This window comes from Acanthopagrus latus, chromosome 21 (assembly GCF_904848185.1).
Source record: "Acanthopagrus latus isolate v.2019 chromosome 21, fAcaLat1.1, whole genome shotgun sequence".
NCBI lineage: Eukaryota > Metazoa > Chordata > Actinopteri > Spariformes > Sparidae > Acanthopagrus > Acanthopagrus latus.
The window spans coordinates 8264442-8288649 of NC_051059.1; the positions used below are offsets into that span (position 1 = coordinate 8264442).

General features: G+C 40.6%; 1 protein-coding gene across 1 annotated transcript; it reads left to right on the plus strand.

Annotated features, from left to right (window-relative positions):
- Positions 1–2988: 2988 nt before the first annotated feature.
- Positions 2989–20465, plus strand: tfr1a (transferrin receptor 1a). The gene is made up of 17 exons (XM_037083914.1): positions 2989–3175; positions 10176–10225; positions 11118–11355; positions 12119–12302; positions 12456–12801; positions 12930–13025; positions 13636–13775; positions 13937–14088; positions 14176–14295; positions 14456–14541; positions 14647–14710; positions 15650–15717; positions 15865–15932; positions 16096–16189; positions 16329–16550; positions 16776–16934; positions 17607–20465. The coding sequence occupies exons 2-17, from the start codon at positions 10193–10195 to the stop codon at positions 17850–17852; spliced, it is 2316 nt and encodes a 771-aa protein (XP_036939809.1). The 5' UTR covers positions 2989–3175; positions 10176–10192; the 3' UTR covers positions 17853–20465.
- Positions 20466–24208: the final 3743 nt, after the last annotated feature.

Genomic DNA, 24208 nt, shown 5'->3' on the forward strand with positions numbered 1-24208 from the left:
ACTTGTGCCATAAAGTCTACTATGAGTATGACGTTCATCATAGAGATCATGGTTGATACTATTCTGTTCCTCAGCATGAATGTAAATGGGATTGACAAAAACAACTATAATCACATAAACGTGTATTTGAACTGAAATATTTCATATGTCAATACAGGCAAAGGCTGAATATTGAGACAGACATTCTTGCAGGGCATTTGTATTGGACTGCATAAGGTTGTACAGGTACACGTGGTTAAGTGGACACTCAATATCAAACATTTACGGGGGATGAAAAAAAGCAAGTTTGATCTGTGGGATTCATCTTCTGGGGATGATGAATGTCACTGCAAATGTTCACAGAAGACAGATCAAGTATTTAAGTGGTAGCTAGATGAGATAGATACCGGCTGGCTAAAGTAATGCAACAAGAGTGACAAAATCCATTCTGCCACTATACAACTCGGGAGGAAGTCGAGTTGTTAACAGTTAACAATATAATCTCTTATCGGAGTGCGATAAGGCTAATGAGTTGGTTAACCGTTAACATTTAGATCCGTGTTTCTGCTTTGGACTACACTCAGTCATTCATTGCTTGTGAAATATAACAAATAACTTTGTGAAAATGTTTTGCTAAAGAGGATGTTCTCACAAGAAGAGAAGGGAACTAAGCTGTTGCATGAAGTGTTGCCGAATCATTTAGTCTTGCAGCCTCCTGAGTCTATGTGTGCATATCGAAGGCTACATACTGTGTTTTTATCTGTGCACTCTTAAAAAAAAGTCACACGCATTTCCAGTTATAGTTCATGACCAGCTTCACCTTGCTTCACTTCTATTATCTTTTTAAGAAAACATCTCCTCTGTTTTTGCACAGTTGGAGTATTGTTACAGTGTCATGAGTGGCAGCTACAGATATTGTGGAAATCTGTTGGCTTGCTGTGCTGCTCACCTCTCACACATTGATCCCAGTTAACAAGTGAGCCAAACAACAGGCTGGGCCATTATTACATGTTGCTCAACAGCAGCACGGCCTTGTTGGTGTTAAGTAATGATCACACAGAAAATAAGAGACAACGAAATCTGCAGACGGTCTCTATGGCGACTTTACATTCTTGGCCTGCGGACACGCGGAACTCCAACAACGACTTGCTGTGAAAAATGCTGCTGAACTTTCGGGGCTCTAAATCGAGGCCGCTGTTTCTAAGAGAGGACACAGAAATGAACTCCCATCACGTCCACTGTTTTGTTTAGCAGGTGATATACAGTAGCGTTAGAAGTGAAGTCTTGCGTACCGACCCGCATGTTCTTGGACTTTAATGTGGTTGTCATTGAATATGGAAAATATAGGTCTCCTGAGTCACGTCGGCCCCCTGCCTGAAATGTCAAAGCAGTGACAGAAACTGACCCACAATGCGAGGAAAGTATGCGGTGGGAAAATTATTAAAAACTGAGCTAAGATCCCCCCCAATGACTGGTTTGCACAAATTACACGTTAGCAGCCCGGCGCTGGGCATAAACATGTGATTACTGCAGATACCCAAAAGAGCAATTACAGGGTCAGTTACACAACCTTACTAAGGCTGTTATGGTAAAATATCAATAATTAAGAGTGCTGGTAAATAAATGGAGTTGCAAAACAAGCTATTGAAAGATAAAAGGAACCAGCTGTTTACAAAGATTTACTAATAATTTACCACCACTGGCGACAGCTTTGCCCCTACCCACCGCAGGTGCCCAATCACAGGGCTGCAGATTTGTCAACCCTGTCTGTATGGACAAAACATCAGTTCTAAAATAACCAAATTATCAATATTGTCTCAATTTGAAGCTGTTGTAATAAGAGTTTTGTTTTTCTGTTACGTAGAGGCAAATTAAACGACCTCTGTCTTTGCAGTCCCCAGTGTCGGCTTCAGCGGGTTTCAAAGTCGTGTACTTAAAGCCTCTATTGTATAATACTGCATTACTTCTGCATGTTAGAAGAAATGAGTTGGAATGTTCCCAGACAACTTAACTGGAAAAAAAATCTGTGCGTCTGACTTAGTCAGCACACTGGTGACCAAACTAAATAGGCCTGCACTTCCTTTCCTTTCCTAGAGCTGATATTTTCACAGCTGCAGCACAAGGAAAACACTATTTTTGCACAGACTGTGGGGTCTGAAACATTAACATTCGTAGGCACACTGGTGTAATGTTTGTTCACATTTCAAGGCCTGCACCAGATGGAAGTCGCCGATTTGTCTGTGACACACCGGGGGTCATTTAAGGTAATCCTTGACTCACATGAACCAGAGGATTCTTCGTAAGACAAATAATGGTAACACGAATGTTAAAAAAACAAAACAAAACAGAAATTATTAACAGAATGTGAAGACATAATAGTTAAGACGTTACAGTATGTCAGTATGTTACACTAACCATCTATTCATGATGGTACTTATAAACTTATAAAGTATTTATTACTTTTTGATTGATTTAATTTGTCCCTCTTGGTATAGCTATAATATTTATGTAGACCTTATAGACAGTCATTCCTATGGCCACATTAAAATAATGCCGTCAAATAAATTTAGTGCAGTCCAAAGTGCAATATTTTCTTAAGAAATGCCGTCAACTAGAGGTATTTAGATGCATAAAATTGAGATACTGCAGTAAAACAGTACCTGGAAGTTGCTGTTGGAAGTAAACTGTTACTTGTGACTCATTTCCAGAGGAAAGATAGCCCACACGGGTACTTTCCACCACTGACAGTGACCTTATTCTATTCCTTTGTAGTGTTTTGTCTCATATACAGAGCAGTGCAGTTTTATGTAAAACGTTGATGCTACAGTTTAGAGAAATACAATAAGTCCTCTTACAACAGCTTACCTTCTCATTAAAATGAATGCAAACATCTATACTCAGTTAAAAAGGCACGTGTAACCCTCGCCCACAACCCAACTTACCGGTTGGACAGGCGTGTTCTCGCGATGACTCGCTTCATTTGGCGCGAATGGGCGAGACCAGGGAAGGGGAAGTGACGTTGAGCTATGTCGTCTACACTGACTCGTAGCCAATCCGATAGATATAACTGGAAGCAGCATGGTCAAGGGCACCGGCTGAACGAGAGCAGATAACAAGGAAACAGCAGGGAGAAGAACCTCGTGTCAAGGGCTGTCACTGAAGAAGTGAGTCGGTTTGAGCTGTGTTGAAGAAAAAGGTGAGCGTTTTATCCAAACCGCTAGTACAGTCAGACACAGTCAGTCTGAGCCGGAGAGGCATTTAGGATTATAGTACTGAAGAGTGTATTTTAAAGCCTGCTCTGTGGACGGACCCAGGGAGTCTGCTAATACGTGTGAAATGCAGTATGTTGAATATACTTCTCTTAAGTAACATAAACTTAAGTTAACCTGTACGGCTGAACTGCTAACGTTGACTTGCCCATGCACGTTTAGCAAAGCGTACGGGAGCGGATGCGGTTACGCCACCTGTCACTTGCTTTACACATTTCCTGCTCGCTTTCTCGTTATGATAGGAGTCACTGTTCACTATGTAGGCTGTCACGTTGCCAGTGCAACGAAGGCGCCATAACGAGTGCAGGCTGTAGTCACGTCCAGCTTGTCCTGCCTGAGCCTGGCTGACTGGAGTGTCCTGTGATGGTGTTAAACACAGCTAGCTCCCCTTGGGTGACCCTTCTGCCCAGGGGTAACCGTGTCAGTAGGTAGACATGACACTGTCCCTGTTTGCTGACCTTGACTGGCAGCAATAGGCTGCTGCATAGATAGGCTATCTTTACAACTATATCAATGGTTATAACCTCCTGTCTGGACGGCTTCCAAGTAACCCAGCTTGCTTTTGTGCATTTAGGTGGAGTTAAGAGGCTATTTGAAGGCTGTTATGTTAACATATGGGTAGGACAGGAACTGGATATGGAAATGGATGAGTTGACCCTAAGGCACTACAGTGTGGTGTTAGTCATAACTGAAACATTAGACACACTGTTCAGACTAGCAGCAGGTGAATTTTATGCAGTGTTTAGAGTGAAGAAGAGTGATAAGTTATCATCCGTCATTGCATTTTAGGTCTCACACGTACACACATGCACACTGCAAAGCAGTTGGAAGCTGTTATTTAGTATCTGATAGATGGGAAGAGCTCTGCATGCAGGTTTTGCAGTGTTTATAGTAGTGTAAGTTATTTGAATTTGAATTTAATGTTCATAAGCCTCTGCCATAAATGTTCAAAGACATGCACACACCATGGTGCCACCTGGTGGGCCCCTGTCTATAAAGATGTGATCAACTCTGACGAAAGTGACCACCAGGACCTGTTGTATAGTGAAAACATAAACTCTTCTTAAAGCCTACAAGAGGTTGTTGTTTCTCCTCTGCAGAGACTCTAACTGCATCTTGTGTTGCTGCTTGCGTCTATAATTCATAATGTGCTGCTGTTGCAAGGATACTTGTGCAGATCTTAAAAAAAAAGGGGGGGGGGGGGGTGAAGTGGGATTTGCCCTTCCTCACTGTTGCACTGCATTTTTTCCCATGAGCTACTTGGAGCTTTTCCCCCAGTGTGACTCTCACATGATTTGCCACTGCAACAATGACTCCTACGCACCCCTGACCCCTCTCCCCTTCTCCTCTCCAGCTCCCCCTACCATTGTCCTCTTTTTCTCACCGTCTCTTTTCGGTTAGTATGATTCCTGGAAATCTTTAAGACTAGATCAAATTCTGATGTAGTGTTTCTCATTTTGTCAAGTTTTCTGATTGCTTGGGATTTTGACCAAAGAAGATTTAAAGTTAAATTCCTGAATGAAGAAAATGATCGTGGTCTAAATTAAACCGTATTAAGTGTAGTTGTATATGAATGTATTTGAATTAAAGAAGCTAATTCAATATATGATAAACTTTTGTGTGTCGGAGCAGTGCACCACAGACTAGTGGTTTTGTTTGACTTGGTGGCTTTCAGTATAACATTTTTTAACAGAATATCTGTAGCCATATCTGTGAATGACAGATATTGGAGATGTCTCTTTGCATCTGCGGTGTTAACTTCCTGATGTCCTCTGCATGTTTCCAGTTAAGGATCAACCACCAGTTAGACAGGGTTTTTCCTTAATTGCATGCTATTTAGTTGGAACAGCTTCAAAGCTCTCACTGTAACAGGAAGACTTTTTTCATATCAGTAAAATCATCCGGCAGCTTGTCTTTCACAATAATTAGGAGCATGATTGTAGAGCCATTTAGACAAATGGGCAAGGTCTTGAGCATTTTAACGATTGGAAATGTGTGATTATTGTTAGGGCTGATGTCTTCTAGTAATTTTCCAATGAAAATTTTAAGTAAACATGTCATTTTGAAATACATTGCCACATTTGACTGTCTGCTAACCGTAGAATATTAAGTGCATGTCCCCACCTGTCCTGTTGGACCGATTTTTCCAGTGAATGCGTGTGACTGTTTCAGTTATTGCATGAGAAAAGGGCCTTTTTACCGCCAATGTCTTCATCCTTTCTCAATACTTCTCAGCTGAGTTCACAATAGTGCTGTTGTAATGTTACGATACGAGTGCTCATTCAACAACCTCTGTAACCTGTTTATGAAGCAATAGTTCCTTTTCTTTCAAAGGGATTAGCTCAGTTACTAATAACACTGAGTGAGCTACCTTTGCCGCATTATACCTATGAATCTGAGAAATTCTCCCGTAACACACAGACAGTGATATTCAATCCATCTGCAGGGACACGCAGTCCTTGAGGATGATCTTGGATCATGGTTTATTAGAAACCAATTTGTTTCTGACATTTTCTTCGCAATGTTTTTCAAGCCTTTCTTTCATTCAGTCTGCATTACTTGGTGATAAAATATGACCAGGTAACAGGTGAAACTGGCAGGCTGTTCCACACATTTAATTTTTGTGTCCTTGCCTTCGTCTGCTCAGTGTGCAGATGACCTCTGGCCAACATCATCTCTTGTTGAAGTGCAGGGGACCATGCTATTCAGTCCTCATTTAGCATGACTAACAGGTAATGCCTGTGAGTGCAGTTCTCAGAAGGGCGTGTCTCAAGTTCACTCGTACTATCTCTTGCAGACACGTGTCTGAAAATTATTCAATGGGTGTTCAAGGCGTGCTTCGGCGCTCACAGACCACAAACACTACAAGCATACGAACCCTTCAAGGACATTCATTCATTCATTCATTCATTCATTCATTCATTCATTCATTTATTTATTTATTTATTTATTTATTTTCAGGGCTTATCCAGTTATGAATAATCAAGAAGACTGCTATACCTTTGCAGTAAAAACTGAAATCTCAAAAGCAAAGTTTAGACAAATCAGTGTTGGAGTGTAACTAAATACATTCATCCATGTGCTATACTTGAGTACCATTTTTGAGGAACTTGCAATTCCCAACTAAAAAAATGTATTTCTGTTCAATCACTCATGCACCTACTTTGACTCACAAACACACTAAAATCTATTCTGAGGCAAATTATATCATTGATAAAGGAAATGTAAGATAACAATTTAGTAATCCTTGGGAAATTAAAGTGCTACCTCCAGGTTCAGATTGAATATTTTATGATACTCAGATGGATTTGTGGATGCCATATTGAGTGAGATCATAGGGGAGCAATACTGCATAAAAGCCTAAGAAGTGCGTTATAGATTACATTTTATTGGCAGGCAAACAAAAGAAGTAAAAAATTTTAAAAATACACTCATCAGATACAAAAACTGCTGAATATCGGATCCGACAATCGGTCAACCCCTAATCCATAGGTCTCTTAACTGAAAGAGTAGCTAATCTGCTTATAGTATTAAGGCCCGGTATGTTTGGTATGTAAGATTATTGCCATATCTCTGCCCACCTTAGAGAGCAATTAGTTTTACAAAGCTAAGCCTGGTCTGATTCAGTTTTTTTTAACATCTCTATTTGTCAAGTGTCTTCAGGTTGTGTTTTCAAATTGAACTTTTCTTTAGTTTATGACCCGTACTGCGCTGTTCTTAGAGGAGTTGATTCACCCCTTCAGGTTATAAAGTCACTGATGTCCTCGGGTTGTCTAAGGCCAAGACATGTGCTATAGTTAGCTGTGCTTCATAATGCTTTGAATAGTCAAAGTGTTGGAGCTAAATTAATGTATGGCTGGGTTCCAACATGTCTGAACCCTTGTGCTTTATTCAAATGCCCTTGAAGTGCAAGGCTAGGCTTTTTATCTATGCTGTCTTGGACGCATGCTGTTGGAGTGAAGCAAGGCCATGCTTTGGAGCTGCAAACTAGGGCAGGCCCGTCTGCCCGCTGGTTTCTGTCCCTCTGGCATTTGCCCACGGCTCTCCTCACGCAATGTCCACTTTGGGATCTCCCTCCAGTGAAGCTTGCAAATTGGCCTGTAGGGGTCATTAAGAGTTTTTCTCTGTTGTCTAGCAGCACAGCACACATCAAAACTTTTTTTTTTTCAGTTTTACTGCTGTTTGATTACTTTGTAAACACTAAACTGGCAGTTAAAGAATACATAGAACAGATGGTGCTCATTATAAAGTGAGCTAAAACTGACCATGTGGTATGTGGTTTGTGATTAAACCTATTGTCAACAAATCAGTGTGTGTGTGTTTCTTTTTTTTTCAGTCCAAAGTTCAGTCAGTGTGGTAACGTTTTAACCCTGAAGCCATATACCTCTCACTTAAAATTTGATTAGAAGCTGTTGGATTAACTCAGGGCTTGATAAGACTAGGTTGTTGAGAAGGTTTGGTCTGTTTATTCTTCTCTGAAGGTCATACAGGGTAGGAAAGGTCATGGGGACTTGTTCTATCAAATCATCCTGTTTGCTTGGTTAAGAGTTGCTTTGTCAGTGCCTCAACAAGTTATTTGGTTTAAGGTGGAACTGGGTCCAAGTACTACTAGCTCTTCATATGCCTTAATTTGAGGATTTCACTGTAATATGGTTACCAGCAAAAGTAATTCACAAAGGCTTTGATAGCATAGGTGTCCTTTGGTTCACATTAGTCAGGGTGAGAATGATTACTTGTATGTGAGAGTTTGGAAATACCATTAAGTTGTTATGCCCATGTTTGTTGGTAATAGGTTGATTAGTTGGTTTGTCAGCATATTCAGGTGGCTGGTATCCATGCACGAGTACAAAAGGTGGTTGTTGGGCTGTGATGGAGGTATCCTGCCAACCATGCCAGTTTATGAAGAAATTCTTAATGGCTTATCCTAAAGTATTTAAAGTAACTTGCTTGAGGAAAAATGGCGAGACAGTACATGTAGTGTAATGCCAGGCCAATTCTGAAAGACATTTCCCGGTCCCTAGGTATTTAACCCTCCTGTACGAAGTGCTATTCTTGTTAAAAAATGTATTTTTTAAAAAGTGAGTTACTCTATGTGTAAAAAGAAATTGAGACAAGGAAAAGGGAACAATTCTCTATCCTGTTTCTATGGCTTATTGTTGTCTGTAGTGATGGGCTGTGAACTAAAGGACATCCTTCCTCTAATCCCATTGTGTTTTCTACATGGACATTGTTTAGTGTGTATTGTTGTAGAAACCCAGTGTACCTTTGTACAGCCTCTATTGTTAACACCCGTTTATATGAGCCATATTTGAACAAAAAAAACACTGTGCTTTTGATAATGAACAAGGAAGTGATGCCTCTTATTTTTATCTAGCAGCTGTTGCTCATTAGGGGAATTCTCACAGGGGAATACATTTCACTGGAATAGAATAGTTGCGATGTTGCTGATGTTGTATGACTTCAGAATTACATTTGCATTGAAGAAGAGCTCAGCTTTATGAAGCGAATATATATAGCAAGCCAGATTGGTCAAAACTAGAGCTGCAGCAGTTGGTTATCAATAAGTCAATCAAAATGAATAATAAATTGACAACTATTTTGATAACCAGTTAATCATTTCAGTAATGTAAAAGTGTCACATTTGCTCTTTCAGCTTCTTAAATGTGAGGATTAGCTGCTTTCTTTGCCATTTTTTTTTTTAGAGTAGTACAGTCTGGGTTTTAAACAGTTGGTTGGACAAAAGAAACAATCTGAAAGCATCCCTTAGTGCTCTGGGAAATTGTGAAATTTCTTTTACATTTCTCATTTGATAATCATCATGCAATCCATTTATTCATTTCAGTACATGTGTTATGTTCTGCAACTTCAATATCTTATCAAGAAAGGGTGTGTTGAGACTTATTGACCACTGTGGTCAAAAACACACTGTCAGCTGCTAAACCATCGCTGGGTTATTTAACTGAAAGTAGTAATTGAATTGTATTTGTATTTGTTACTCCAAGGCAGTCCACAGCCAGTTTTCAAAAACGGCAGTAGAGGGCCATAATGTGACTGCAGTGTCCAAGTGTCAAATATCAGTGAATCAATACAAATTGCACTGAGTGGTCAGAAATCCGATACTGTTATACTGTCTCGCTCATGAATTAATGTTTATTTATAGTAGAGATTCTGCTCCTTTCAATACATTTGATAATATGTATTAGAAGTGCACAGAAAAGCTTGATGATATGAAAGCAAAAAGGTTATCGGTTATAATCGTTGCATTAAATGCATCAAGAGATGTGTATGACCATTGTGACCTTCCATAGCTGAAACACCTTACAGAGAGGGCCTCTCCCCTGAGGATGATCACATGCATGGCTCTTATTCCACTGTGCTGCTTTTCATTATTTAAAAAAATATACAGAAGAGCTGCATTTCAGATCTTGTTCCTCTGTTAAATTAAAATCTTGCTTTGTTTGGCTCGCCTATTGCATCAAAGCTAGTGGGAAGCTAGTTATTCTGTAATTGTATTCTTCTGGCAATGGAGTTCACACGCAGGCATGGAGTCTGTTTTTGACCTGTACTGGACACTGGTCTTTTGTGCCCAGAAACAGTGCTGCCTTTCTAGTTAGCAGCAGAGGAAACCCCGTGGATGTTTTGACAAGAGGTGGGACGTGTTCTGTGGACACCCCAATATTCCCAGAAGTGAAACAGTAACACACTGTGCAGAAATCAAACCTTGAAGTATGTTATAATCCATCTAAAAACCTGTCTGTCGATTATAAACTACTAAGCCCTCATTGGACTTGTAGCAAATGTAGCAATTTATAATAAAAAGTATTGTATTTATAGCCACTCAGTGTTCATGGGATGATGACAAATTGTGAAAAAGACAACCATCAATCTTTGGGCATAATGTGTCCTTTGTTTTTTCTCCCTTTTTAGACTCCTGTGAGGCAGCAATGGACCAAGCAAGGTCAACGATATCCAAAATTGTGAGTATTGTAACTAAATATTACATAAGTCCTTAAATTGCAGGCTTTGTTGAAAACAAATACCTATTACTTACCATTTATTTTGATTATTGGGCACTAATCACTTTAAAATAAGAGACTACAACTTGTTATTGTTGTTAAGTCATTGAATGCATCGTGTGCATTTTTAGCCAATCAAGGTTATTAACTTCAATGTAGAGTTTAACTAACGTCCTCTCTCTCTCTGACCTATCATCTGGTGTTCAGCCAGAAGGTATAGCGATAGGCGACCAAATGAAACGCTTTGTGGCCTTGAATAAAAAAAAGAATTAATTCCCTTTTAGATTAATAATAACCTTTACAAAACATTTGCCAGGTTCATTTTAATGCATATTATTTATTTATTGTGTGCTTTGTCAGAAACCGTAGTCCATATCCCAGTTGTAAAAAGTTAGTATCACACTAGTGTACTTATTAAATTTTGGATTAGTTCAATTTGCTAATTTGTTTGAACACTGACAGAAAGGGAGAGCTCAAACGGACACTTGAACTTCTTTTCTGTTGGGTTTCCTCCTAAAGTTCTTAGGCCTAATAAAGATTGTAAGAGGTCCAGGGGTCCACTATGGGTTTATTAACTGTAGTAACTCCTTGGCTTTAACTTACACATACACCAATTTAAAATATGCCGTAATAAAAAGTGGTGCAAGAATTGTACTGCTCATTTTGGAACATTTAAAAGTCAACTTTCATATGTTCACATCGCCAATTCCTGTGTAATCTCAAGCAAGTCATAATTTTACAAAAATACTTTATTAGATTCCACTTTATGTCCTGCATTAATAGGTCTCAAAAATGGATGTTCTTGACTAAAAGAATGATCCTTTTCTTTTTCTGGATTGTTCTGTCATTACAGTTTAATGGGGAGCCACACTCCTACACTCGTTTCAACCTGACCCAGAACATGGAAGGTGATAACAGCCAGGTGGAGATGAAGCTGTCCTCCGACATGGATGAGGAGGTCGGGGGAAATGGCGTGGGTGATCACCTCAATCACAACTCCAACCGTAAACCCTACGTGGCTCAGAAGCTCGGACGCACCCCCAAGAACCTCTGCTTCATGGCAGCTGCAACCCTCCTGATCTTCATCATTGGTAAGAGGGGGTTGTGGAATGGAAAAGCTGGCTTTGCATTAAGTTTGATTGACAAAATATATGGAGATCCTCAGGGATCACTCACAGGAATGCTACTTCTTAATCTGTATTTGTGGCTTTTCATTAGACAGAGTACGTCTTTCCCCACCTACCTCAGATGTAATTTAGATGAATAACGGAAGAACCAGGATAAAACTGAAGCATTTGTAGCCACTTCTGAAAAAGGGAAACTGAATTCTGTAAAACTTTCCACCAGCCTACAAGGAAGAAAACCTTGTGTTTCTTTGGAACTTGGCTTAAAGGCCCATATGGATAGTTTTCGCCACCTACCTGCGTGTGCACACACACTCTTGGTTCAAGGGCATGACCGTTGGTGCGGGTGGCTTGACTGATATAAAATAAAAGATGCTTTGCTGATGCAACAAAGCAAAATGTTAGAGATCTTTAATGCTACTGTGAGAAGTAAATTAGTCATTATGAAACTATGGCGGGGAAAATTTGACTTTGGTTGGCTGCCAGAGTCTAGATAATTAGTGGAAAACATTGTGTAATTATCATCTAGTTGCCAGGGGTATTAGAAGTATCTCAGGTGGTGTAAGGTATGCATACTGCTTAGCACTGTCTCTTGCTGATAAAGAAATTCAAAATGCTGACTGTGGTTCAGGCTGTAACTGGATGTGTCCACTCTACCTCGCTGTCAGTGCAGTTGTTCCTCTGTGCCTCTGGTTGGTTATTCCTCGTTTAAAACCATTGCTGATTTCAGGGTACTTGATTGGCTTCCTGGTTCATCGCAAGGAGGAAGTGGCTCCAACATGTGCAACCTCCGTGACTGCTTTTCAAGAACCTCCTGTCCACGAGACAGGCGCTGCCCCCCTCATGGACTGGGACGATGTGAGGAAGCTCTTCGCTGATAAAATCTCTCCATCCAAATTCGAATCTGTGTTCAGGTCAGTATAAACCCCCCCACGGAATCTGCTTCTCACCAAAATTACTATTCTTGGGAAATAGTGTGTTTATTGTTATTGCAAAAGTGAGTCAATTTGTCCTGTTTCACGCCTCCCTTTTCTTTCCCCTTCACTGTTTATTTTCCTCCACCAAAGTGAGTTTACCAGTGCCGACCATCAAGCTGGTTCACTGGGTGATAAAGCTCTGGCTAACAAAGTGATCACCAAGTTTAAAGCGTACGGCATGGACACCTGGAGCGATGAGCACTTTGTGAAGGTTCAGGACCCCCCGGCTTCTGGCTACAACAAATTCGTTTTTAAGGGGACTGAGCAGCGTCCTACAGGATTCCTGTCCTACAGTGCAACTGGAAAAGTGAACGGTACTGTCTTGTATGCGTACTACGGGCAGGAAAGTGACTTGAGAGTGCTGCGGGACAAGAATATCAACCTGACTGGCAGGATCCTGCTGGTCAGAGCTGGTAAAATCAGCTTTGCTGAGAAGGTGGGTAGTTTCAGTAAGGATCCAAGCAGAACTTTAATATTACTGTTTCACTTTTTGTATCTTATAAAGTATTTTGTTATTAACAGTAATTGAGAAGTGATTTCCCTGACTTTTTTTTTCTCTTACAGGTAGCCAATGCTGCCAAAATGAATGCTGCTGCTGTGTTGATCTACCCAGACCCCTCCGATTACGCTATTGGAGACACCACTCAGCTTTTTGGACATGTGAGTATGGAATGTTTAGAGGAATAATGCTGGAACATGTCCACATTTAGTTTGTGCAGTGTACGGATGATATCAGATAAAGATGAGCGAGCTGTTCAACCAGCAGCATTATCTGTATCCACTCTCGAAATGGTCCTAAGTAGTTAGTGAGTTAAGTAGTTCCCTCTTTGGTTTGTTTTGTTCATGTTAAGCCTGCATAGGAGCATGAGTGAAAACAAATTCCTGCAGATAGTTTCACATTATTCTGTCTGTGGTGTTGGTAATGTGTGCCCAGTATTGTAGCAGTGTGACAGCAAAAATAAGGAAAGAGGAAGACTGCCAGCTGTTGAAAACATGAGGTTAAACAATGCAGGTGCACATATAAAAGAATATACTTTGCAAATGTTTCATGAGTAAGAAAATGTATTTGACATTTTTGCTGCTAACTAAGTGTTTAAACTGATAATACAATAATTTATTTTATTTCAGCTGTAGAAGCTTTAGAGTGAGGCTGCAGGGAGGAAATGCACAAGAACACAAACATTCCAAATGTCAGCGCTGAATCAACGCTTCTCTGCAAATTTTGCGAAAATACATCTTTGAATTTTACCCTCTCGTTTGTCTCCCATAGGTGCACATGGGTTCAGGGGATCCCTACACCCCAGGCTTCCCCTCCTTCAACCACACCCAGTTTCCACCTGTCAAGTCTTCAGGCCTGCCAGAAATCTTGGCTCAGACCATCACAGCAGCCATGGGTACCAGCATTCTGAGGTAAGGCTCACTGACGCTGCAGATCATCTGACACACGGCAGATTATGATAAACACATGGCCTTTTCTGTCACTTTCAAACGTTCTTCTTGCACTGTGATTGTCTGCAGTTGGCTTTGTGGTAGCTTACATAGTGTTGATGCGTATTGTCTGCGTCCCGCAGGCAGCTCGGGGGTCAGAATGTCCCGGAAACGTGGAGAGGAATGAACAGACTGGGAGACGAGAGCGATCTCATAACTTTGGAAGTTAACAACGTTCTCGTTGAGAAGGAGATACATAATGTCTTCGGGGTCATTAAAGGCTTTGTGGATGCAGGTACAACAAAATGTTTGTTAAACGAGAAACTGCAATCAGGAACTTGTAGTGAAAAGAATATGAGTGAATCTCTGAGTTTTATTTTAGATCGGTATGTGGTTATCGGTGCCCAGAGGGATGCTTGGGGTCCAGGTTTTGCTTCGTCCACCGTCGGCACCAGCGTCCTTGTTGAGCTGGCCCGGTCCATCTCTGACATGATGAAGAACGGTGAGTCTGAGGTGGCAGCTGACGAGTAGTTTTAAATACAAACTGAAGTCATTATGTAGTCATTGGATGCCAAAGGTTGTGGTAACAGGATATGCTCAGTCTTCTCTTTGCTCTTTTTTTTTTTTTTTTTATTAAAATGCATTTATTATCCCCTCGTCAGATGGATTCAAACCAAGGAGAAGCATTGTGTTTGCCAGCTGGAGTGCTGGAGAATATGGGAGTGTTGGCGCCACCGAGTGGCTGGAGGTGAGAGTAGCACAATGAAGTTGATAATCTGTTTATACTGTTTAAACTTATGTTGGTTTCAGCACCCTTCCTTAATCTTGTTAATGTATCTTTTTGTATATCCAGGGTTATCTTACTTCTCTGAACATGAAGGCCTTCTCCTACATCAACCTGGATGGAGTTGTTGGAGGTATTTACTGCACGTTTCATGCAAAACTCTAAATCAGTCTCCCAAATATTTCACTATACTACTTTCTGTGCCTACTAGGCCTGTCACTACTTTATGTTGGACAAAATATTGTCCAATAAATGATCACATGAAATAACATTGTCCTTTAAGAACATTTTATGACACTGATATAATGTCAAAGAGCAATGAACTTTTAATTGTTGATAGTCAGATAGTAACAAGTCAATCCACTTTGTGTTTCCTTATTGTTGTAAACCTACTATGTTATTTCACACACACACACACACACAAACCAACACCTGCGTACTGCCATAAAGTTTCTCCAGCACACCATGCTAACACACCAGTATTTTCCCAGTGCTTCCATTTTCTCTAATCAGTATTTATTTGTCGTCAACGTGTTTAACACTGTCGTGACCTGAATGTACGTAGTTTTGTGATGTTTCACTTATGTCTTATTTGAAGGGAAAGAGTATCAAAGAAATAAATAAAATGGTGCTAGAAAATAAATAAGAATAAACATAATAACCCAACTGCTGCCATTTTCTCTCGAGTGCCCAATTAGTACTGCACATGTGCAAATCTCATCAGATATGAGATGCAAGCAAGATGGCAAAGTTTATTTTTTTGAGTGAGTTGCTAAATTTCTCGCCCAACGTTTCATTTTATCCACTCTGGGCAGTTAATGTAGTTGGTCCTGATGTGAAACAAATATTAGAATATCCTTAACAACCCAAGCCGAAAATAAACCACATAATCAAAACAATAAATACAATGTTCAATATTCTTTATAACTGTAAGGAGGAATCCTAGGCAACATGTTGGGTAAAATGTTGGTGACATCTCTGTAAACAAGCAGTAGGTCAGCACAACAACTAGTTCCATCATATGGCATCATTTGATTTTCCATAATAACTCCATAGAAATCTTCTTTTGCAGGTCGAAATGGATTTAAAGTCGCAGCCAGTCCGTTGATGCATAGCCTGATTGAGAGCGCTCTGAAGAAGGTAAATTCACAACAGGGGGACTGTCAGACAGTCAGACTTCAAACTGTATTCAATACAAACCTGCAGTTTTGTCATTAGTAAAAAAGTATAATGCTTTGTTTGTGAAAGTTACAGTGTAATGTAAATATACAATTGTCTTCTCCTTAGGTGAGCACCCTCAACAAGGCCGTGTCTCTCTCTGCTCAGTTTGGAAGGGACAACTGGGAATCAAATGTGTAAGTCTGACTGGGCTGTTGTGACTAATCTGTGTTCAAACGTCACCATGACAACCGATCTTTTCTCCCCAGTACCCATGTACAGGATAGCTGTCACTTTCATGTTGGCTCACAACCTAATCTTGTCGTCTAAAGCTCTATCTTTTATGCGTTTGTTTTCCAGGTATGAAGATCTGAAGATGGATAACGCTGCATATCCTTTCCTCGCCTTCTCTGGCATCCCCTCAGTCTCGTTCAGGTTCACCCCTGGTAATTCGGTAAGTAATCTTGTATTTTCAGTCAAATAAATCTATTTTTCAGCGAGTTATCAGAACCCAGGACAACGATGTAAAATGATTAAAGCATGTTTCATCCTGGGAAGAATCCTTCCTAACACACCTCGGTTTTCCTTCTCAGGAGTACCCGTTCTTTGGCACAATGCTGGACACGCGGGAGAAGCTGAACTCACTCACATCCAATGATGTTGCGCGGCTGGCTGAAATAGCATCCCAGTTCGCAGGTCACATAGCACTGAGGCTGGTCCACGATCACGTGCTGGGGATGAACCTGACGAGGTACAACGACATGATCCGTACTCAAGTGTTCCAGATCCACAAGAGAGTGAAGGACGTGAGGATGGTGAGTTCCAGTGTTGTTCGTGCTGACTCAGACTGTGGCAGTGTTAAGTTTGTCGCCTCGGAGTCTGCATGTTCATGACGTGTCTGTCTGACTAGAAATAGAAAATCGGGTGTTCAATAGATTTTGTCCATGTTTTTGTTCAGTTTCTGCCATGAGTTTGTAACCCAGAATAGTTGTTTATCCAGAACACTTACTGACCCCTACGGATGCTGTGTATGCTTCCAGATGCAGCCCCAGCTGCTTCCCAAGGACCTGACGATGCAGTGGTTTTTCTCGGCCTCTGGCACGTACAGCCGCGCTGCTCGCCAACTGGCGGAAGACGTTACAAACAGCAACCTGGATGACATCGAGATGTGCCGCATCATTAATGACCGCATCATGGCGGTAAGTCCGCCTCAACTTTGCTCATCTTGAGATGATTGATTGATGCACATTCTGTGGTTCTGCACTCCAGCTGAACTCTAAGCATCCCAGAATTGTAGCGGTATGAATCCTTTAGCAATCTCTAGATTCAATGCAATTCTTGGGTGTTGGGTGATTCACCATCAATTCTCATTTCAAATGGTTTTTGATTCTTCTGTTTTCCGTTGCTCACTCCAGCATACTGTTTGCCAAACAGGTGTTTTTTTTTTGTTTGTTTTTTTTTTTTTTATCCAATATGAAACACAACTGGAGATTAAAATAAATGGTCATCAAGTCAGGACTTTGGTTGGAATGTACTGAATACAATTCCAGTTGTATTTTAGCTTTTACAAACATATGCTAAAAATTAAGATTATTAACAATACAACACAAAAGTTCAATGAACAAGTTACAAATGTGAGTGTTTTGTTTTATCTATAAAAGACAATATGACCACATTACCAAAGCTGTGTTTAGTCAATGCACTCATAGTAGCTTTTCTGGCTTTTTAAATGAACAGCAGGTAGCACCATGAAGCACTCCACACCTTTTTTAATCCAGACTTAGTCAAAGAAAAAACTCCCTTTTATCTGAATCATCAAAGAAAAACAGATGGCAAATTTACTTCTTTCCATCATCTTCTTTTTTCTTTAGGTGGAAAGGAACTTCCTGTCTCCCTACGTGTCCCCCAGAGAGAGTCCTTTCCGTCACATCCTGCTGGGTTCGGGGCCTCACACTCTCAAGGCTCTGTCCAGCCACCTCGACGCCCTCAAGGCCGACAGCCCCGGGGCAGACACCGACCTGTTCCGCAACCAGTTCGCCCTGGCCACCTGGACCGTTCAGGGCTGCGCCAACTCACTAGCAGGAGACATCTGGTCTTTGGCTTTTCTGGAAACTTAATAGTAACATCCGTCCCGCCTCCTTTGTTCATGGTTTGGCCCATCTTATCACAACCGGCAGTATGAAAACCAGTTGGCTGTGGTGATTAACCAGCAGTCAGTTTCTTTTTGTTTTATGTTTTTTTTTTTTTTCTTAATTGAGGGAATGATGAAAATGGAGCTGTTTCTAAACAAATACCAACACCAGTCATCACCTCTGATCCATCACTGTCAACAGTAATATGTCCCCTCATGTTTTTCTCCCTGAAGCCAAAAATTCACCAGAAAATGTACTTAAACCTTCCGCCTTAACAAAAAGAAAGTTGAAAAAGTCATATTCTTCTATTCCCACTTGAAAAGAGAATTTATTGAACAGTTCTAACACGTGGTACAAGAATACCACATCTTGAATACCTTGGTGCTAGTAACGACTACCTTCAAACAGCCATGTTATGTGGCAGCACTACTTAGAGTTGAATGTAGTGAAAGTGATGTTTTTTCAGCACAGTATCAGGTCATTATCACAGGGAATGCTGTGTCCGCCAGCTCAGAGATTAACACAACACAAGAGGCCAGTATTAGGAATTAAGCTGACGACTTTGCTATCGTTCATCAAAATTATTACAAATTGGAGCTGCTGGTGTTTCCGCTGCTGCTGGAGCCTCATGTTCAAACCTGAGCTGTTTATGTTGGTAGCTATAATTTCGTATTGTGCTGAAATCAGCTGCTCAACTCATCGTCAGAGATTCAGGAGTTGCCGAAAAAGGACAGAAGAATATTTTGTACAATAACACAGCGGGTGTGTTGCACAGGACACACCTCGGATGATCAGCTGTCGTTACTTGGCACCATTTATCTTTCAAAAAAGGTCCTAATTACACGCAACAAAAATACAAACAAAACTGAAGTAGTTAATGATCTGACTCGTCCACTTCCTGACATGTGAGCGAATCTCTGTGGGCCTTTCAAAAACCGAGGGAGAATGTCTCCAACCATGTGGCACTGAAAAACAAACCGTACGTCTATTTATTGTGTTATTTATTTATCAGTGGCAGGGTTCACTATAAATAGTTTTTTTATTGCCTTTTATAAAAAAAAAAAAGTATAATTATCGGGAGCAGTGCCTTCCATAATTATGACAGTTATACTGTCGAATTGACAAAAGCAGCATCTGCTTAAAGAAGTGTACATGGACCGATGGCCGGTGCTGAACACAGAACTCATCAGCCGAACCACACAACTCTGAAGTCATTCTTTTTCTACTTAACTGACACTGGATTGGTCTTTGAGTGAAGACCATTACACATATCACACCCTGGATAATGTTCCCAGAACACCTGTGTCGGCAGCGGTCCCTTGGTCCATGCACACGTCTCGTCCTGAAGCCATTATCGGGAGCAGTGTCTTCCATAATGTGAAACAAGAAGAAGGTAGTTTTTGCCTACCAGTGTGTGTCCGTATCGGAGGCAGTGCCCTCCATATTTCACTGTAGGAGTGGTTGTTTTTATTATCGGGAACAGTGTTTCCCATAATGTGTAAATATACAGTACATTGCTGCACCATGCACATGTTGTCTGCATCTTTTGGACCCTTCTGTGACGTTTCCATGCTGATATATCCTCTGCAGTTTCCTCTGCAGGCCTGCAGACGTCTGAACGACAAGGATGAGCTTTAACATCTGCTCTGAGAAGTGAGGCTAAGAGGCTGCAGGTCTGGGTTTCTTTTGAGCTGTTTGTGTCGTGCTAATCAAACGCTGATAATGTGTTGTCTTTTTTGGGGGCTTCATATGGAACTGATGTTGGCAGTCTTTTGCTTTTTAAAGAAGGAAAAAAAAAAAAAAGTCACTAACATGTTTGGGACCACTGGTTACAACAGCGTAGTCCAGGATTTCCAGTGAAGACCACCACTCTGCAAAAATGTTTTAATGAAAGTACATTCTGCTTTCTATTTCGATGTGTTCATTCATTCTTAAAGAGATTTCCTTGTGCCTTTTTTGTTTCATGAGTGCTTCATAGAGCTGAGTTTGTATGTACAGTACAGTGCTGAAAGAGGTTTCACTTGATGTCTATTTGGCTTGTTTTTAGTTTTGATGTTTCTGATCTGTTAGAATCTAAAGTTACTGGTTCAAAAGCCTGTAATGCTACAATACCCTGTAGAAGAAGTTACCACAAGATTAAAATTGTTTAAAAAAAACAAACAAAGGATTTAAAAAATGACAATGCGAATGTTACAGTCGACCTCTTTTAGCTAATCTGGTCACTTGTTTTCAATATTTTTGTTACGAAAAACCTCCTGGTGTTACGCCTCAGTGGCAAAACATGAATTTCAGATTGGTAAGTGGTCAGGCTACCTTGCCCGAGCGATTGACCTGATCTGTTGTTATACTGAGGCAGGAAATGGAAGTTGGTTTTCTGATATTGGCATCTTGCAGAGAACTTGCAAAAAGTCTGTCTTTACTGATTGGATGCAGACGAAGGAAATGATCTGCAAAATTGGTCGTTTCAAAATTCTGACGATGTGGACAAGGAATGTCCTTTGAAATTGTTTTTTTAAAAAAATGTATTTTTTTTCTCAAGCTGTACACATGTTTGCTTAGCTTTACATTTTTGTTGCTGCAATAAACAATCACATCACAGCTGCTGAGTCCTGGTATGATTATTATTTCACAGGATCTGCATCTGCCTTCTGCCTCTAGAATGACTTTAAGTTATAAATAATAATGGACGTGGAGGGTTGTTGTATTCTGTACACTAAATGAAAGGCTCATATGGAAAATAAGTCATTTAGTCATGTGTCCTGTAAACAACCCTTTCCGCAATGATATCCATGCAGTTCCAACCGACACCTCGATTACTCTCCCAGCAAACATCTGTGTCACATTGAAGCGTTTACTAGTGCATACAATTAGATTATATCAGCATCTGGATGTTCTGTGCAGATTGGCCCTTTTTTTGATGGCTTGCACTGAAGTAGTTTATAAAACACAATCATGTAGGGACAAAATAACAGCACATCTGTCTGCACGATGCGATGCCATGTTAATGCTGTCGAGTCTCCCCAATGTTCAGATTATAGCTCCAGCTCAGAAAGCATCCCTCCCATACGTGGTTATCTGTTTAACTCCAAAAAGATACTGCAGAGCTCCTCGCCCTCTGGCCTAGTGAGGAATAGAAAGACATTAAGTCTGCTGCCATGGAGGGATCGAAGGCCATCCTACGCGTTCACACAAACAATCAGCTTTGGTTTGTCGGAGATCTGTTCAGTCGACATATCCACAGCAGCTCTCGACTGCTTAGTTCGCAAAGATCTTGAGAGATATAAACTCAGAGCAGATGTCACGATGCCGTCATCAATACTTTATCAGGCCTGACGTTCATACAGGATACGTACGACATCCTATCTCATGAGGCCAGAGCATTCTGGACTTGTAGATATTTCTTGCGCACGAATCATACACTCAGAGCTGAATATTTAACTAAGAGAAAGGCAGCTGTCAGTAAGCGACTCTTTTAAGTTTATTTAATTGTACACTTTCACATTCTTGTTTAATGCATATTATTTATTAATATGAACATGTAATCATATTGGCATACGACAAGGCTGTGCCCTTCTACATTGTGAAACCGTAGTCCATTTGCCAGTTGTAAACTCTTCGGCTTTAATTTACACATCCACTAATTGAAAGTATGGCTTAATAAAAAGTGGCACAAAAACTGTACTGCTGATGTTAGAACATTTAAAAAATAATGTTCACATCCATAATTCCTTATTCTGTATAATTTCAAGCAAGTCATAATTAAAAAAAAACAAAAAAAAAACTTTAAAAACTTTTCTTTTCCTGGATCGTTCTGCCATTACAGTTTAATGTGGAGCCACAAAGGTGATAACAGCCAGGTGGAGATGAAGCTGTCCGACATGGATGAGGAGTTCGGGGGAAACAGCAGCCACAACTCCAACCGTAAACCCGACGTGGCTCAGAAGTTCGGACGCACCCCCAAGAACCTCTGCTTCATGGCAGCTGCAACCCTCCTGATCTTCATCATCGATAAGAGGGGGTTGTGGAATGGAAAAGCTGGCTTTGCATTAAGTTTGATACACTCTAAAATATATGGAGTTCCTCAGGGATCACTCACAGGACCGCTACTTCTTAATCTATATTTGTGGACTTTTCATTAGACAGTACATCTTTCCCCACCTACCTCAGATGTACTTTAGAAAAGTGTTACTGCTCAACCAGGATAATGCTTTTCTACTACACCAGGCATAGCAGTAGAAATATCTCAGGTAGTGTAAGGTATGCATACTGCATGGCACAGTCTTTGTCTCTTGATTATAGAGAATTTCAAAATGCTGACTGTGGTTCAGGCTGTAACTGGATGTGTCCACTCTACCTCGCTGTCAGTGCAGTTGTTCCTCTGTGCCTCTGGTTGGTTATTCCTCGTTTAAAACCATTGCTGATTTCAGGGTACTTGATTGGCTTCCTGGTTCATCGCAAGAGGGAAGTGGCTCCAACATGTGCAACCTCCATGACTGCTTTTCAAGAACCTCCTGTCCACGAGACAGGCGCTGCCCCCCTCATGGACTGGGACGATGTGAGGAAGCTCTTCGCTGATAAAATCTCTCCATCCAAATTCAAATCTGTGTTCAGGTCAGTATAGACCCCCCCACGGAATCTGCTTCTCACCAAAATTACTATTCTTGGGAAATAGTGTGTTTATTGTTATTGCAAAAGTGAGTCAATTTGTCCTGTTTCACGCCTCCCTTTTCTTTCCCCTTCAGTGTTTGTTTTCCTCCACCAAAGTGAGTTTACCAGTGCCGACCATCAAGCTGGTTCACTGGGTGATAAAGCTCTGGCTAACAAAGTGATCACCAAGTTTAAAGCGTACGGCATGGACACCTGGAGCGATGAGCACTTTGTGAAGGTTCAGGACCCCCCGGCTTCTGGCTACAACAAATTCGTTTTTAAGGGGACTGAGCAGTGTCCTACAGGATTCCTGTCCTACAGTGCAACTGGAAAAGTGAACGGTACTGTCTTGTATGCGTACTACGGGCAGGAAAGTGACTTGAGAGTGCTGCGGGACAAGAATATCAACCTGACTGGCAGGATCCTGCTGGTCAGAGCTGGTAAAATCAGCTTTGCTGAGAAGGTGGGTAGTTTCAGTAAGGATCCAAGCAGAACTTTAATATTACTGTTTCACTTTTTGTATCTTATAAAGTATTTTGTTATTAACAGTAATTGAGAAGTGATTTCCCTGACTTTTTTTTTCTCTTACAGGTAGCCAATGCTGCCAAAATGAATGCTGCTGCTGTGTTGATCTACCCAGACCCCTCCGATTACGCTATTGGAGACACCACTCAGCTTTTTGGACATGTGAGTATGGAATGTTTAGAGGAATAATGCAGTTCTTTTGGTAATTGTTTTTTTTATTTTTTTTTATTGAGGGATTGAGTGTGGAGCCATTTCTATTTTCTTTTTTTTTTTTTTTTGGCTCCAAGCCTTTTTATTGATATTTATACATAGAGAGATAGTGTATAAAGTACACACTTTCAGAAGCATGGGTGAACAGAAATAATACAATCCCTGCAACAACATTATTGTGCCATTTGACAACCAACTATTGATTGAACTTGCAGGCAACCACTTATATTAGATGCATCACTTACATATTAAAATTACACATACAAAACATTTTTTAAAAACAGTATGATACACAAGTAAGCAAAAAATCAATAAGTAATCAAGAATGGTCCTCATGGGCTTCAAATTATACACAATACGGGATCAGTCATATAGAACACCAATATTAGTGACATCTGATTTATTTATATAACTTAAAAACGTTTTTCATGCAGCATAACGTTTTTTGAATACATCCTCTTGTAGAATAGCGAATCTTCTCTAATACCAAATGTTGTAAAAGGTCATTGATCCACATCGTAAAGGTTCGGGGGAGTTTCCCCTTCCGCTCAAAGAGTATTAATCACCTTGCTATGAGAGATGCAAAAGCTATCATATTCTTTGCCTGGCGGTTAAGGTGAGTGTCTTGTGGAGTTATTCCAAATATGGCAGTGCTGGCAGAAGTTTCTATAGGTACTTGTAAAACGTCTGAAAACGTTTTAAATATTGACTGCCAGAAATTGTCTAGTTTTTAGCAAAACCAGAACATGTGTGAGAGGGTGGCTGGCATTTGCCTGCACCGATCACAGGTAGGACTGATTATAGGTGTGAACTTTTGCTAGTTTCACTTTAGACCAGTGAAGGCGATGCATTAAGTTGAACTGGATAACTGTGTGTCGTAAGTAGATTGAAGAGGAATGTATTGTGTTTAAAGCTCTTTCCCAGAACTCCTCAGGAAGTTCGAACCCCAAAGTCGCCCT